The 18025-nt window shown below is 49.5% G+C and overlaps 1 protein-coding gene across 1 annotated transcript in view; it reads right to left on the reverse strand.

Moving 5' to 3' along the window:
• Positions 1-18025, reverse strand: part of LOC106491577 (collagen alpha-1(II) chain-like) — a 118906-nt gene that overhangs the window by 80695 nt on the left and 20186 nt on the right. Inside the window, exons 2-3 of the mRNA XM_067308831.1 lie at positions 1650-1797; positions 384-542 (exon numbers count right to left, since the gene is read on the reverse strand). Coding sequence (XP_067164932.1) covers positions 384-542; positions 1650-1797 — 307 coding nt within the window. The remainder of the gene's footprint in view (positions 1-383; positions 543-1649; positions 1798-18025) is intronic.

The following is an 18025-nucleotide window of genomic DNA, read 5'->3' on the forward strand; positions in this document are numbered from 1 at the left end:
GTAGGCAGACTGAGCCACAGCTCCCAAAACATTCATCCCCCTTTCCTCTGTCAGCAGGATTTCTCAAGGAGCCACCTCAACACAGCCTCCCAACCCAGACTGGCTATTTGAACATTTTTGTTTGATTTTTTTTTTCCTAGATCTGCATTATTTTGACAAAGTTGAGGTAGGGAATGACCACACATTCAGTCATGCCACCAGGTCTGAGAGACTGTTACCCAGATGGGGGGACATGACTGATTCAGCTCAGCTGGGGTCAGAGCAGCTCTCCTTACCAAAGCTCCAAGTGCCTGCCTTGGGAAACCTTAATTCCAGTCTTGGGAGTAGAAAAGGAAAGGGAGAAGCAGGAAAAGGCAAAAACCAGCACCTGAGCTGGAACTTACTCATAGTGTCTCCTCCTCGTGGTGACAAAGATCAAGGCATGTGGGTTAATCCTTATCTGGAAGAGTACGTGGCTCCGATGGCTAAGGATAGTCACCAGGCTGGTGTCCTCCTTCAGTGAGTACCTGAGCTTCATCAGCACACTCAGCTCATCTGCAAACCTAGCAGAAAGAAACAACATACAGCATCCTGCAGCACCTGGTGAGTCACCCCAAACAGCCATCTTGCATACAGAAAACCAAGTCACAGTGCAAATAAACTCAGAGAACCATGAACAAAAAAAGCAAGAGCAAACAGGGTCACTGAGATTGTAACGTCAGGTACTCAAAAAGGAGTAGCAACAGCAGAATTAGCATTGCCTCTATAACCTTAACGCTTTCCCCTCACGCACAATCACAGCACATGATTATGCAGCTACACATGAACTCCTATGGGGCTCCTGCCCTGTTCATTGCTGAGATTGGATGGTGACCCCTTAAAAAGTAGCTATCCCATCCTTCCTTCTCTTGCCAGTGTCAGTGTATACCCCAACCTTTGTCCACAGCACACAAGTCCAGCCCTGCCCTGTTGTCACAGTTAATATCTTTGTGGCATTTTCTTAATAGCCCTTCACAATAGCAATCCACAAATATAAATATTTTACTCCCTCATATCCCAGGGAAGGACATGGCACTGTTATCTTTGCTTTGTAGATGGGGAACTGTATCAGAGCCACTGGTTTGGGTTTTAATGTGCTTAACTGAAACCTCCCTGAAGCTGATTTCAGAGATTGTTTATATCCTGGAATACCTCCGACAGAAGAGGCTGAGATACACCCCAGAAGATCAGCCAGTATCCTGGCAAACAAGGCGCTTGCTTTGGATAAGGAGACCCAAGTTCAAATCTCTTCTATTTCAAGTACAGCAGAGGTTTGACCTGGCCTGTTCCTTTGCAGACTAGTGCCTTGATATTTAGCAACGCTGATGGGTAAACTTGTACACCCTATGACTCTCTCCCATTCTGTGTTGGGCTAAAAAAGCCTTCCTGGACAGGAACAGCAAAAAAATATTCCTAGAAATGATGAGTCAGGTACTGCACTGATGTGTGCCCCCTGCACATGACCAACAGAGATGGAAGAAATGGAAGCAGCAGTGAGCTATGAAGAGAAAAGAGTGGATGCATTATCTTCATGCTAATTATGGAATGGGACCTTAAAGTAAACCCTCAAACCAACAAGCATACCTGATATGACTTGAACCCTTCCATCCCATATCTGGAAGTCAGCTCACCTGTCCCCAAATGCCTCCCTCGTAGGGATGTTGAGGGTGGAGTACTGCCCGATCTCCAAGATGCTGCAGTTGGCCTCATTGTAGCCAAAGGAAACATTGCTGAGGTCCTGTGCATGTGAAGTCATTTTCTCCAGCAAGTTCACTTCATCTACATTGGGGAAGAAGAAAAACACATTCAGTATCTGAGCTTCCTTCATTATGGGGCTTTCCTCTCTTCATTCTTCCCATTAGACTGACAACAGCTAAAGTTCAACAGAAAGAGAAGCAAGCCAACAAGAAGAGAATGCAAGCTGGGGGAGCTAAAACAATTCATAAATATAGCAAACAGCTCAGGCCAAAGCAAATATTCAGATAGCCTCAGAAGCAGCCAAGGGATATTTCTGAACTAGAATCATCATTTCGAGGCTGGTCTCCTAAAGACATTAAGTGTCATTCCCACCCCAGAAGTGGCGGTACCTTTATGACCTTACAGTTGGGATGCTCATGAATGTAAAGCAGAGCCTGGGACACAGGTGTCCCACAACACAAGTCTCAGCTCAGCTGGGTACAGAAAAAACAGTTCAAGTTTCATCCAGGTTCTTTGCTGAAATTTGCCCACTTTCAATGAAGAATTGCACCAAGGAGAGCAATAACATTAATGTGCCCCTCGCTAATGTGGGAGGCCCCAAACTGCAGAGGAACTCTTCTCTGACCAAAGAAGGATTTATTGCTATTACAAGGTGGAAGAGCTCCACGAGGAGGCATACATCATGAAATACCCCTTTCACTGCAGGTAGAAAGCCCATTTTCAGCACTACACTTTGAAGATGCAGGGTGGTTCAAACTGGGTGAGAACCTCTAGTCTGGGCCAGTGGGCAGCACAGCTTCAATCTCTTGAATAGCTTTTAACTCCCTTAGTTAATTGAGACATCCCCTTTCCAAGTTCATTCTTTAAAGAATTATTTAACTAAATAAATGCCTGAATGAAAAATTTTGTTTAAAACCAGAAGGTTTCTTGTTCACCTCAATTAGTTTAAAAAAAACAAATGCAGATGTCTGGCTCTACCCAGACACACTATTTCTATCTGAGAGACATCTACAATCACATCCCTCAATTCTCATCATCCCTTTATGTTGCTAGTTACTGCAGCAATAACCCTGCTACCTGCAAGCAGGGGGAAGAGGGAACCACCCGAGACAGCACCCCATGGGCCCAGCCTGGCAGGAACCGCCTGGATCACTGCAGACCCAGACCCCATTAGCAGGAGGGCCTGGACAATCCCATTTGATGACTTGTCAACGGGAATCATGCCAGCACCATCTGCATTAGCATCTGCCTTCACTTGGGAGACATCCAGCCTCTGTATTCAGTCTAATTCCCACTGTAGATGAGGTGCGAGATTTATTCCAGGGTAGACGAAGAGCCTCGGGCAAGCTGCAGCCTGACAGGATACATACACAAGGCAGATCTGCTGCTCTGCTAAATAACAAGTCAATTGAGCAGAAAGCTGCTTTGATCCAGCGCAGACACTAATGTAGCAGTCCTGCCGCAGTCTCCCTGGGAGATTTTGCAAGGGAAAACAGCCCCACACAGGGGAAGGACAGGAGGGAACAGGGTTCTGTAGGAGAGTCTCTGCCATTTGTGATGGCTTGGGATTTAATCTGATACCTCCCCAGCTCCCTGCGTGGTTACAGCCTCGACATATTCCCAGGCAACTCCCAGCTCAGCAACACGAGCATGCAACAGCTTTCTGAACCAGGAACGTCTCAGAAAGATGATAACAAGCCAGAGAGGACGCAGGGCCAAGTCCTCAGAGACTTCGACAGTCAAACTCTGCAAGCTTGCTGCTGTGCCAGGGCATATCAGTGTTGAAAGCAGGTTGTGTATGCAGAATGGGGAATTAATCTGGAATCTAACACAGCTGATGGAGGAAGAAAGATCATGGATGTTCACCCCTCCTCAATCCCCAGTTTTTTTGGGGGGTGGTTTCCCAGCTGTTGACACAAACAGATGTGCCAAGTCCTGCATGCTCTGAGAGGATTGAAGTCCACATCACTGATCAGCTTTGCTGATGATTACAGGAAGACAACCATGAATTAGATGGCTCCTAAATCACCTTCCTACACAAGTTGCAGCTGAGGACTTGCTACCATAAGGGACATGGTTAAAGGGAAGTTCTTCCCTGAACACGGTATGGCCTTAACAGATGACTTAAGCACATGCCAAAAGTTAAAAACATGTCCCTGCTGCTGAAAAATGCAGAGTTGGTGCTTTCCTAAATAAAGCAGCAGTATTAAAGTCTCTCCCCCTAGCCCGGTAACAGGAGGTAGCTGGAGAACGATCATAATGTCAGGTCTGTACCAGCAGGTTTAAATACAGAGCTGGCGTTTACATCTGGAACATCTCACCCACACTGAGAGAAGAATTTGGCATGAAAAGCAAAACAGAATTAGGAATGAAATGCATGGGATCTGTTAGGACCCAGACAGGAGACGGGTAGGGAGCATGCTCCTGAGTAGCCAAGACAGCCGCTGCCCACGGCAAGGTGGCACACATTGCATATGCTGGCTAAGGAAGGCCAGCAGGCGAGGGTGACCCACCATACCACCCAGGCCATGAGCAACCCCAGCTTGACAGAAGAGTTACCTGGAGCTGTCACTGCATTGCACTGAACACGGTTAGGTGATGGGAAGGATTTAGGCTTCTTCCCCCAACCTGTCCTCTGAGACCTGCTTGCACCCACATGGAGTAGCAGAGTGTTTGCACGCACACAGTGTTTGCATACACAGAGGCATATAGAGCTAAGCGTGGCAGCCACCAGCCCTGCCACAGTGCAGACAGCTCAGAGAAGGACACCAGACCTTCAGAGGTGACCAAGGCACACAAGGACAGTCGCCTGCAAAGTTACACCCGGGACAGCCCAGCTACTGCAACAGCCACTCTCCCTCTCTCCCAAGCTTCTCTCATAGAGAAGAAATATTTAAACAAATGACATACCTCTCGGACATAAGCCCTCACACAGAACCAGAGAAGGTGGAGAGCAGATGCCGCTTTCCTGCTGTAACAATTTTGGGCTGCAGCTCTCTCCCACACACAGATCTTTCTCTTCCCCCTCCTTGTCTTCCAGGAGCAGCTTTCCATTTATTTATTTTAACCTCATCTGGCAAGTCTCTGCACTGCTGGGACAAGCCAGTGGGGCCTCAGAAATGCTTGCAGCAGAAAGCCACTCCACACAACGCAGCAAAGCATCAGATGGGATCAATCTATTAAAGGCACTTTGAAGAGCATCTTGCTGTGGTAGCCACAGCTCGTGGCACAGCTCCCTTTCATCCCGTGGCATTCACCCCGCTGCCTTTCCTCCCACCCGAGCTTCAGCCAGTCCTCTCTAAAGGCCACAGCTCACTGTGACAGCACCATCAGCAAAAAGCTCTGCTCATTAATGCCTCTCCCACAAGTGCTGAGCACCCCACCATCACAGGGCTGCCAGCTCCTTCTGGGGCAGGGCTGCCCAGGACCACAGGGACATGGCTCAGGCAGGCCTGTGCTCACAATACACGTCTTTTGGCAGCCGGCTCTAGACTTGGGCTCTTCCTTGATCACCTACCAATAAACTGGACAAAACTGCCCCAAATGCACCTTTAGGACATAATTGAGTATGCCAGATCAACACCTTTGCTCTTCATCCTCAAACCAAAGCCCAGAGAAGGGCCTTTTCTATGCTGGAAAGGAGATTCTTGGAGTTCAATAGCTGCTGCCAAATTCAACTTGCCTGTGGGCTCCTAAAGCAACACAGCCAGCCTGGTGCCAGGGAGACTTGTACACGGGCCAACTTCAGCAAGGACAAGTGCTGGCCAGTGGAGCCACAGCCAAGAATGTGTCATCCCAAGTTTAAGTTTACCAATGGTCCCCCTGTGGCTTGTCTTTGTCAGTCTTTGGCCACCACACAGAGTTAAAGCTCCCAAGGAACAACAGGAGAAACTCTTCCAGCTGACACAAGCTGAAAGAAGGGTCAGGAGCCGTGGAAGATGTCCCATTCAGACTGGGCAGCCTGGAACAAAGAGGATAACCCCAGGGACAAATCCACCCTTCCAGGAGGAAGGTAGCCAGACTGCAGGGAGGGACTTTCATCCCCCAGTGAAGCTGGTTAGGGGTGGGAAACAGGCCTGGAGCACAGGCACCTGAGGCAGCCTCCAGCCAGCTGAACCAGAGGAGGAAGGTGCCAGTGAGCAGCAAGGGCCAGCCGCATCCTCAGGCAGGCGAGCTGGAACCAAGGGTGACCCCGGCACAGCAATGTCCTCACCAACAGGCACAGTCCCTCCAGGTGGGAACGCAGCAGGCAGAAGCAGGTGCTGGGAACAGACTACATCAGCAGCCCCACGGAAGGCAAGCCACAAACCAGGTCCAGGGCCCAGCCACAGAGCACAGTCAGGAGCCAAAGGAAACAAGCCCAGAGACAAGGCTGAAGACAAGGCTACAACGTGGGTACCAATTCCCTCCAGGAAACAAGGCCAGAAACAGGACTGGAGACAAGCTACAGACACACACATGGAGGGTCCCTCCAGACGCAAGCTACCTACAACACAGGTCCAAGGTCCAGTCAGGAGGTAGGGCTAGAGATAAGCACAGCTACAACACAGCTCAGGAAAGGGCTGAGAGCCCAGGCCTGACCTTAAATAAGGCCCCTGGGCTATGGGCGGGGAGACCCAGGTGAGGCTGGTCAAGACCATTAAGATCACCCACCCCACCCTGTGGCAGCCAGCTGCAAGCTACCACAGCCATGCATCTGCCCAGACGTATGCCTCCCACCACCACTTGCTATTGCACAGCAGCACCCACCAGACCTCAGCTTGGCTTCTCTGTGTGTGCGAAACTTATACACAAGTTTACGTTCTTGTCAAAGAAGCAAAACTAGGGAAAAGAAGGTGATATTAAACAAACAAACAACTTAATTGAAGCACTGGCAGAGCTCAGAACTGGATCTGTTACACTGAATCACTCCCCAGGATATGGCATCACAGGTTGGGACCTGAAACAACTGGGCTGGACATGCACTGGAGACTACCCCCATGGAAAGAGCCTGGTGCTCGCTGCCTGGGGACCAGAGCACATGACCTAACAGGTCTTTCCTTGCTCTAATTTCTGTGATTGCCCTTATGAAAATATCCTGCTTGGAGTCTGGTTAGGATCACAAGCCACGTACTTCAGCAGTGTTTTCAAACTCTGAATTAGAGACACTTGTACATTGCAGCTAGAGTGTAATAATAAGGGTTCTCTGCTTTAAGTGATGGAAAAAGAGGTCTTTATAGCAGGGCAAGGGTTTCCTGGCATCTCAGCCCGATGACACCACATTAGCACATGCACAGTCGGTAACCAAGCACTTCAAAACGAGACGGCCCTCCCAAAACATTGATGCTTTTCCACTCCCCTCACGATGGCTCTCACTCCTCCACCCTTTGCCTCATGAAAGACGTTCTTGGGTTTGCAGGTTTTGCCTGGTTTTCTCCTCTAGAGGAGGCATGTTTCGGGCACCACTGCACTGTCTGCCTCTGCGGTTGTAGCAGACAACGCTTCCAAGAGGGCGACCTCACAGGTACCCAGTTAGTTCCAGCATCATACACAAGATAAGGGTGTTAGCTCCCTTAGCTTCAGAAAAGGTGCCTATATATGCCCTTCTTAAACATTCAACACCAGAGAACAGGGGGAAAAAAATAAAAAAAAAACCAGCACGGCAGTTTTGCATTTGTTTGGACTTGCTTGATGACTTTGCAAGCCGTGGGTGGACAGGGCCAAGGACACCCGGTAATACTGTGCATACCCGGCATTGACCCTTCAGTAGGTCTTCCCACTTCTCGTGCTGTTCTGGCATTGCTTGTAACATAAATAATGTCCACAGCACTCAGCCGTGTCACCTCCTGCACGTCCTACTGTTTCTGTTTCCCTTGCCATTTAATTATTTCTTTTTAAAGGCAACACAAGCCACACGAGACAAGGTTTAAGCCGAAACGCACACAGCTTGCAGTGACGTACGCACATTCAGAAAGTTATGCAACAGGATTTAAACCTTCGCCTCCGTGCTCTGCAGAGCAGAGATAATTTGTTCTTGACCAAGTGGCTGCAAGTTGAAAGGGACAGAGCCAAAGCAGGAAGAAAAAGCAAGGGCACAGCTCTCCCGGAGAACGTCGTACCTATTATTGGAAGAGTGAATGCAACCACCCACCTGCAGGGAGGACAGAAAATTTCAGAGAAGCTAAAACTTTTTAGAAGAAAAAGTTACCCAGGCACATTGTTTGGACAGGAAAATCAGAGCCCCGGCTTGTTTCGGTTCATTACACAGATCCGCAGGCGTGCTCCTGCTCCTGTGCACAGGCTCTGATGAGCCTGGGCTGGAGGGGACCTCCCTGCGGGAGCAGCCACAGGCAGGCAAGCTCTCCGCGGGGACGCGGTGGCTTTCGGGGACAAAGCCTCGGGAGGGAGAAAGGCTACTGGAAGTAGAGGATGACCCCAAATAGGCATATGTTGGCCGCAAATAAAAGTAGGTTAAATGGTAGGAAAAGGGCAGAGGCTACAAAGTAGCTTTTCAGACAAGAGCAATGGGGCAGGAAAGCAAAGAGTGTAAGAGCAGGGACTTGCTAAACCTGCAAAGAGGACTGTAAAACCAGAGTAGCCACAGGAGCAGGGAAGTCGCCCTGGAGGGCATTTCCGTCTTCAGCCTGGAGTACTGGGTGGCACCTCCAGAAGTGTCAGTAAGCAGCCAGAACCTGACTTTGCCATGCTCCTCCTGCTCTCTGCTCGGTCCTCTGCACATCTCAGCCACCCGAGGCATGGGATGGCACGAGAATCTTATCCCACTAACAGACAGAGTGCATTTCCTGCACTCACGGGTACAGCGAAAGGCTTGGAAACATGGTGCAAACATGGAGCAAAGCTCAGAAACACGAATCCAAAGAACCTTTTGAGAGAGATCCTGGGAAAGGCTGGGGAGGAAAACTCGCAACCGTTAGCTGCTTTGTAGGAGCTGGGGCCCTGACTTGGGGGCCGGAGGAAGAATCCGCTTGTAATCTTCCCAGGACTTGTACTGAAAGATCCTGCAGGGTTCCTCAAACATCTCTTTCCTGAGAGTTAACCTCAAGAGAGTCTACCTCAACACAAAGCTACTGGTCCCCAGGAAAATGCTCAGGGGTGCTACACTTCATGCCAGCCTTGTGCACTTCTCCCTCCCCTGCTACACAAGCATCCTGGTGTTTCTCCTACCCCTTCTCCACTTATCCTTCCCAATCCCTACTTTCTCTGTAATATTGGCTTTATGCGTGCCTGTCCTGTCCTCTCCTGGAGCACCGACAGCAAATGCTATTGGGCTGAGCTCAAGATCCCACTTTACTCAAACTAAACACAGTGGAACTGACATTTTATCTATATTCAGGGTTTAAGAGGTTTAACTAGAGGGGTGTTTTTAAATGGATTTCATTTAAACCTGTGCAAATCCCTGCACAGACACTCTTCAATTGGTTCAAGACTGCCTTAGCAATTGAACTTAATTACTGAATTACAATGAATCAGCATAAGATTTGTATTGGTCTACAAATGCCTATGCAAAGGATCCTGTGGGATTAATTTAAAATCAACCAAAAACCATACTAGTAAAACATGTGTGATACTGAGTGGGGACAATTCCCAATAATGTTGGCCCCCACTGTCGCTTGTAAATAAGCCTCCCTTTGCTCCAATGTCAAAGCAAATAATAGTAAATTCTGTAAACTATCACACTCCAGGGGCTCGTTTCCAGCAACAGCTTTCCAAGAGCCTCTCTCTGTCTCTTTGCTTTATAGGGCTGGGAGACACATAAGCGAAAACATACAAAGCCTCCACTGAAAAACCATGCTGGGATGACTGGAAACCCCTCCCGGTGGGACAGCTGGCACCGAGCCGGGCGGCCCGCAGCACGAGCCGCAGTTTGTGCCGCTGATTTGCAGCATCCTCTTGTCCTGATGGAGAGAGCACGCAAGCCAGCATGCACCCCGAGCTCCCACGGCCAAGGCTGTCAGGACTTGGTGGCCTTCAAGGTCAGGATGATAAGAAAAGCCGTCTGAGGCCGGAGCGAGGTCCCTTGGGTCCCATCCCTGACTCCAACAGCAGATGCTTGGAGAAGAGGCTGGGAAAAGGGCAGGATTATAGCAAGTCTTTCTCAGCTTCCTGCATGTGCAGCGCCAGGATCCCCTGAACTGCAGGCAGCACTCACAGTAACAACCCTCGGCGGGATGGGCAGAGGCTTGAGCCAAAATTTCCCCTGCTGGGCAGCATCCCTCGCCTCATGGGCTATTTCTGCATGGCTGGCTGGGTTGTCCAAGAGATCCTGGGCACACACAAGCATTCATGCTCTCCCTTGAGTTTTCATGATGCTTTGTGAGGTCTTAAGTTCCCAATGCAGAACAGGATCCCTTCTCAAAATCTCAGCAACATTTTGTGGGGGGTGACAGGCTAGCACTTTCCAAGCAGAGGTAAGAAGGGAGCGAGGAGGAGAGTTATGTGGCTATGATTCACCTTGTAACCCACCTTTACTCGCCGCATGGAGGAACTGGATGGGAGGCAGCAAAATGCACACCGGGAGCTACAAAAGTGAAAGGAAGAGACAGAGAAAAGCAAGGCAGAAAGACAGATTTCTTCCAAGAGGAAATGCAGTTCCAGAGTTTTGGAATGAAACAGCAGTTTGATGGGAAATCTCTGCTTTTGAAATATTTCAGGCCCCCTCTTCTCCATTAGACGTTGATCTTCATGAGCATTTCCACAGCTTAACCTCCCATTGTCTTAGACTAGCTATTTTAATGCCTGGCAGAGACTCAGCCCGCGCTATTATTTCAACAATGCTGAAAGCGTCTTGAGTAACAAGGGAAACGGTCCGGTTAGTATTATCTTCTGCTGCAGGCGTGCACATCTGGGAGAGATTACAACCCTGAGAAAACAAAAATAAATAAGTCCAGGGAGCCCGTCCGGGCAATTCCACTCATTTCAGCAAACGCAGAAGAGCTCGGTGCACCCCAAAGCCAAGCCCTTCCTCCAAAATACCCTGTCCCTGTTCCTTACACTAGTGATTAATCAGTTCATTTGGTTTAGTCTAACACTTTAAAACTGTACGCATAACGTCATCTGCGGCTGAAAAACGAAGCTTAAACCTGATATTGGAGATGCGGAAGGCAAGCCAGATCGGAGCTGCTACACCCAGATGTTGGTCACTGGTGACAGGCAACCAGAAACAGTCTGATCGTATGCCAGCAGACATTTGTCACACCAGGAGAAAAAGCTATTGGCTCCGGATCTCTGCGACTCTTGTTTTCCAAGTTATAATCAAGGGATCAAAAACCTGCAGTGAAGTAGCAGACGTAAAGCAGTGAAAGGTCCTTTGTGTTTTCAGAGGCAGGGACCTTACGTTCGAGCCGGGGAGCTGCCCGGGCAGGTCAGACAACTGAGCCTCAAAGCACTGCTCCGTTTCTGGTAGCGGCCACAACTGGCGGAAGCGATAACAAATCCGCCCCGCTGGCAGAAAAATAAGTCTTAGGTAAACTTCTCCTCATGTAGATTATACTGAGGACCATTCCCAGCCTGACGTGGGAGCAGGGATTGTGCTGGCCCTGCTGCATATGTGTGTCCTTGCAGGTGAAATCCCACGTGAGACCCTCCGTCCATCGGCACGGGACAACCCCAGGGATCCAGGGCGAAGAAAAAGGACGCAGCACAAGTGTCCCAGCCACTAATCCTCCCAGGGCCCATTCCCCATGGAGGATGAACACTGAACACAATATATTGCTTTAAACATCAAAAATGGATGCTGCTTCATAATCTTTAACCTGCTCCACTCTGCTCAGGAGACTCTACCTACTTAGTGTCTCGCCCTGATGATTCAGTGTGTTGCCCATGGTTTCACAGGGTTCATTCCCACGTGATCACGGATAAATCAGTGCTCCTCTTACAGGTGGAGAAATGAAGCAGAGCTAATGTTGTGGAGGCACCGTGAGGATGTGTGTGTTAAAGACAACTAGGAAGTAAGTATATGTGTGCAAATCCTATCCAAAGGGGGAAGCTAGGAATTAGCTTGCCGAGGAAGCGATTTCCTGACTTCTATGCCCACGTTCACTGCTCATCCGCCTCCTCGAGACCTTGGGTGCCAAGCCAGGATCTGCTACAGCCCAGCTAAAGCAGAAATACCACAGCTTTTCACAGAATCACAGAATCACTGAGGTTGGAAGGGACCTCTGGAGATCATCTAGTCCAACCCCCCTGCTCAAGCAGGGTCACCTAGAGCACATTGCACAGGATTGCATCCAGGCGCATTTTGAATATCTCCAGAGAAGGAGACTCCACAACCTCTCTGGGCAACCTGTTCCAGTGCTCTGTCACCCTCACAGTGAAAAAGTTTTTCCTCATGTTCAGATGGAAGTGTCTGTGTTTCAGTTTGTGCCCATTGCCTCGCGTCCTGTCGCTCGGCACCACTGAAAAGAGTCTGGCCCCATCCTCTCGACACCCTCCCTTCAGATACTTGTACACATTGATAAGATCTCCTCTCAGCCTTCTCTTCTCCAAGCTAAACAGGCCAAGCTCTCTCAGCCTTTCCTCATAAGAGAGATGCTCCAGTCGCCTAATCATCTTTGTAGCCCTTTGCTGGACTTGCTCCAGTAGTGCCACATCCCTCTTGTACTGGGGAGCCCAGAACTGGACGCAGTACTCCAGATGTGGCCTCACCAGGGCTGAGTAGAGGGGGAGAATCACCTCCCTCGACCTGCTGGCAACACTCTTTCTGATGCAGCCCAGGATCCCATTGGCCTTCTTGGCCACAAGGGCACATTGCTGCCTCATGCTTAACTTGGTGTCCACCAGCACTCCCAGGTCCTTCTCAGCACAGCTGCTTTCCAGCAGGTCAACCCCCAACCTGTACTGCTGCATGGGGTTATTCCTCCCCAGGTGCAGGACCCTGCACTTGCCTTTGTTGAACTTCATGAGGTTCCTCTCTGCCCACCTCTCCAGCCTGTCCAGGTCTCTCTGAATGGCAGCACAGCCCTCTGGGGTATTGGCCACTCCTCCCAGTTTTGTATCATCAGCAAACTTGCTGAGGGTGCACTCTGTCCCTTCATCCAGGTCACTGATGAAGAAGTTGAACAAGACTGGACCCAGTACTGACCCCTGGGGGACACCGCTAGCTACAGGCCTCCAACTAGACTCTGTGCCACTGATCACAACTCTCTGAGCTCTGCCATTCAGCCAGGTCTCAATCCACCTCACTGTCCACTCATCTAACCCACACTTCCTGAGCTTGTCTATGAGGATGCTATGGGAGACAGTGTCAAAAGCCTTGCTGAAGTCTAGGTAGACAACATCCACTGCTCTCCCCTCATCTACCCAGCCAGTCATTCCATCATAGAAGGCTATCAGATTGGTTAGGCATGATTTCCCCTTGGTGAAGCCATGCTGACTACTCCTGATCACCTTCTTTTCCTCCACATGCGTGGAGATGGCTTCCAGGATGAGCTGCTCCATCACCTTTCCAGGGATGGAGGTGAGGCTGACTGGCCTGTAGTTCCCTGGGTCCTCCTTCTTGCCCTTTTTGAAGACTGGGGTGACATTGGCTTTCTTCCAGTCCTCGGGCACCTCTCCTGTTCTCCATGACCTTTCAAAGATGATGGAGAGTGGCTTAGCAATAACATCCGCCAGCTCCCTCAGCACTCGTGGGTGCATCCCATCAGGGCCCATGGATTTGTGGGTGTCAAGTTTGCTTAAATGATCTCTAACCCACTCCTCCTCCACCAAGGGAAAGTCTTCCTCTCTCCAGACTTTCTCTCTTGCCTCCAGGGTCTGGGGTTCCTGAGGGCTGGCCTCAGCAGTAAAGACTGAAGCAAAGAAGGCATTCAGTAACTCTGCCTTCTCTGCATCCTTCGTCACCAGGGCACCCACCCCATTCAGCAGCGGGCCCACATTTTCCCTAGTCTTCCTCTTGCTGCTGATGTATTTGAAGAAGCCCTTCTTGTTGTCCTTGACATCTCTAGCCAGATTTAATTCCAAACGGGCCTTAGCCTTCCTCGTCGCATCCCTGCACACTCTGACAACATTCCTATATTCCTCCCAAGTGGCCTGTCCCCCTTTCCACTTTCTGTGTACTTCCTTCTTCTGGTTGAGTTTTGCCAGGAGCTCCTTGCTCATCCATGCAGGTCTCCTGCCTCCTTTGCTTGACTTCCTAAACTCCAGTGGCCCCACAATTCAGCCCTTGCGTTGACCTAACTGGTTGCCATTTTCTCTGTGGCAGGCAAAATCAGGCAGCGTTTCATCCCACCTGGCTGACCTTCACCTTGGGCTGACAAAGGAGCACCCCAAACCATGCCGCCAGCAGAGCCAAGTGGCAGGAGTCTCCAGAAAGGCTTGGGAAGAGCAGCCAAAGGGATGACCTCTTCCACTGTATGCACCAAAGACGTCCAGAGAACACCCTTCTCAGCCGGCACCCTTTGCATGCTCTGAAAGCCAGGAGATCCTTTTTGGACAGCTAAAGTCCCTTTGAACACGCAGAAGTGTCAGGGAAGAACCTGTCCCCACGGTAAGGGCTGCTTTCCTGCAGCCTTTGGTCCCCAAGGGCCAGGACCTCTAGCCCCTACATAGCCCACCCCATTCTCCCCATCTCGCCAACTGGGCCTGCAGGCACAGTAACGAGGTGCTAACTCCAGTTTATTCATGGCACATTATCATCCCATCAGCCAAAGGCCGTGGCAATTGTGCCGTTCGGCCAGCCCAGTCAGGTGGAGCAAGAGGAGAGCAGGAACATCCTATTCTCACCAAATAACAGGGAATAAATTGCCCTAAGAGAGAAGTATCCCAGGGAGAGGGGGAGGCAGGGGGCAGACAGACTTCCCTGAAAGCAAGAACATTCCTCTGTACCCAGGAGAGGAAAAAAAGCAGTAAAAATTAAAATCAATGTGGAGATCATTTTATGGGAAAGCTGAAACGTAAACATTATAACCCCATTAGGGAATAGTCTACTGCAAAGCCCTGTTACCTAAATAAATGATTAGGCAGGTATTTTATGGGCGCACCTGAGAATTACCAGGAAAGAAGGGAGCTCAGCATGGCAAGGAACTCCACGCCAGCGTGCAGAGCAGCCAGGATGCTCCCGCACGGGATTAGCCGTCCCTCCTGGAAGGGGCTGAAGGAGAGAGCAGGCTTGCTGCGGCCCCTTCCCCCTCCATCCTGCAGACAAAGCCCACCATTAATGCACCCGCCTGCCTGTAACATCAGGCCCTGGCAATCGCTACCCTCTTCCTCTCTTTGGGCTCAGTGTATTCATGACAAACATGCTTTATCAACCTCTGTACAGCGGCTTAGGAGACTAATCGGCTGGGGGAAGGGAGGCAGTCACACAGATTAGTTTTCCAAGCTTGATAAGAGTCCGTGACTTCACTCAAGGAGAGCTCACATACGACATCTGCAAAGGCTTGGCTCAGGTCACTCCCACCTCCAGCACCTAGGAAATTCCTTGTTATTGCATCCCTGGAAGCAAAGCACTCTGCTGGAGGATGGATGAAGCACCTACCCAAAATTTAGCATGCCCTTGGTCCTGTGCCAGGCAGGGTGCTGTCCCCCCAGCCCCGGTGCACGTGCACGCATGTGGACATATGCTCATGATGCCACTTAATTCACTCTCTGAGTATGACCTGCAAGAATTCACAAGTTCAGGGATGACGAGAGGCTGGGCAAGCAAACTCTAGAGACTTGCCACAAACTTTTTCTTGGTGAGCACAGGGCTGCAAAGCCAGCAATGGGAGCTTGTGCACCAGCCACTGGTTCCCACTGCTGGCAGGAAGACAAGTGCCGGTTGCTTTTCTCCAGAGCACAGTGGTGGCTGAGAGATAGGGTTTAATGCAGGAGACTCCCTATCATCGTGCAGGCGCCTGCCAAACCGGTTAGCTCTGTCCTAACCCATCTAAGCTCAGCGAAACTCTTTCCTAGCCATGTCTTCATTTGGCAAGACCAATTTTCCCCTTGAAGAAAATGCCTACAGGTCAGCACACAATCTACCTTAGCTAAAATAAAGTCATTTTAGTTAATTACTTTGGAGATGCTGGACTTCCCTGGAAAGCAGCAAGGTTCCCATGCCAAAGGAGGGGGGACAAACAGCCCCTGTTTCCAGTAATGCCACCTCCACATGCATGAGCCTGCGCCTCCCAGAGCCATGGGCTGAAGGAACGAGATCTGCCCCAGTTAAGCTTTGCCATTGTGCCTTGCAAGCACTGCAGATGCTATCAGCTCCTGTTACTCAGCATATAACTACTGCCCAATCTGAAATTAGTACTAGTGTATTTAATTAAAGGGAGAGGAAAGTCTTCCTTTGCAGGCAAGTGGAGTGCATAGCACTCCGGAGGGATTTATTTCTGTTTCCTGAGCTTTTAGGTATGCTGATGCAAGGCTCAACGCTCAGCTGCGGACCTGCCGTTAAAATTCTTTTGATCTGCAACAACGTTCTGGAGGACCTAAATCTAGACCTGATGCATCCTCTGCCCCAGGGGATTTTGGAAATTTGGGGAAATGAGAGAGAAACCCATGAGCCTCGCGCGCTGGAGACAGAGTCGGTACAGTCTGGGGCAGAGCAGGGCCACGAGCAGCAATCCTGACCCGAGTCTCATGTGCTCACTGCTCCCCTCAACACAGCCACTTCTCTGCTTACAACGAAAAAAAAGAGCGTGTCCCAGACTAACAAGCTGACATTTCACAGCCAAAAAACACTCAGATTTTCACCTCAGGCAAAACATGTGCACATTTGTGATTCATTCCACAGTCAGCAGCTGCCAATTTTCCTCCACAAACTGTTGAATCATTGAGGTTTCGACCTTCACTAAACCCACGAACGCTACTCGAAGCCCTGTACACTCGCGGAGCTGCTCCCTTCTCACCTCCCCCCCCTCCACCATTATATTTACAGCCAAAATTTCTCTTAAGCGGGACCCCTGCGAGCCCTTGCGGTTCCCTGCAAGCTGAGCAGTGCAAGGAGCCACTGCTGTCCCAGGCACTGGTGCCACCCAAAATGCCACCGGTTCTCCGAGACACCCCAGCAAAAACATTTCCTAGGCTTGTTAAGTTTCATCAAAAGTGAGACATGAAACAGGCTTTCCTGCACGTGGGAGCAGCCCTTTGCTAGATTTGAAGATTTCCACCCCCATTTTTTCCCCCAAAGCTCTTTTGTCCCCTATCAAAACCATCTTGCCCAAAGGCTTGTTCATGCCTGCTCCTGTATCTTCTACCTCTAGGGCTGCACTGACCATCTTACCCACTAATAATAATCCCATCTCTTCTCAAATTAAGTTTTACACTCTCTCTATTTCTTTATTAACCTAGAGAACTTCCCAGGGAGAAAAAGAGTTTCTTACCTAGAAGAAGCCAGAGGAAAATCTCTCTTCTCCCATCAGAAAATAGCTTCCAAGCCTTCAGTATTCATCAGAAGTATATCATAAGGCACAAATCACATATGCTGGCACATGCACGCAGCCCCTATGCAGTAGACGTCTGCATATCAGATCTTAGGTAACAGTGCAAATATGGGAGACCCCCAGACACGGAATTGAGAAGTCTTTTTTTAACATTAAGGATACATCTACATTGCAAAAAAAAAAAAAAAAAGTGATCTTCATTGAGCTTGCTTCCTCTGAGCTAGTAAATCCACAGCAATTAGAGGTGAGCAACTTCTCTGAGCAATCCAACAAATGCTGGATTTGGGCATGAGGGAGGTCTTGGGGTTAGAGGAAATTGTTGGAACAGAATAAAAATGAAATGAAATGTTTCAAACAGAAAAGTTTCCCAATATTCCGATAAGAAAGAAGGAAGAAAATGAGTCATTTTGAGTCAGCCTAAGAATGAAGGGCTTCATGTTTATGGATTATTTAACTCTTTCATTTTTTTTTTCCTTGTGCAAGTTAACTGCTAAACAGAGACAGCTGTTTTGAAACTGAAACTCAGATTTCATGTTTGAAACCCTGGGATGTCAAGTCATTTCCAAAACGACTGCTTTCTTTGCAAAACACAGGAAAACCAACTGTTTTAATGGCTTTGAATTTCACTCCCACTTCCTGATTTGAAAAGATTTGCCAAATTAGACTCACTTTCACAAGCACTGGTCCATCCCTTTTTCACCCCAGCAGACATTCTCTATCAGCACTTCAACCTCCGGCTCTGCCCAAGTCTGTTGAAGTCCACCAAAGCAGATCCCCTAACCCAAGGTGAAGCCCACACTCCCTCAACTTCAGGCTTATTTACCTAGAAATAGGCAACCTGCCCAGGTCTTTTTTCCCCCGTGCAGGTATATCTTCTGTTTTAGTGCCTCAGCATCATGTTTAACAACTTCTCCAGCAAGTACTTTGCTGCAGCTCTATTCCAC

This window comes from Apteryx mantelli, chromosome 21 (assembly GCF_036417845.1).
Source record: "Apteryx mantelli isolate bAptMan1 chromosome 21, bAptMan1.hap1, whole genome shotgun sequence".
NCBI lineage: Eukaryota > Metazoa > Chordata > Aves > Apterygiformes > Apterygidae > Apteryx > Apteryx mantelli.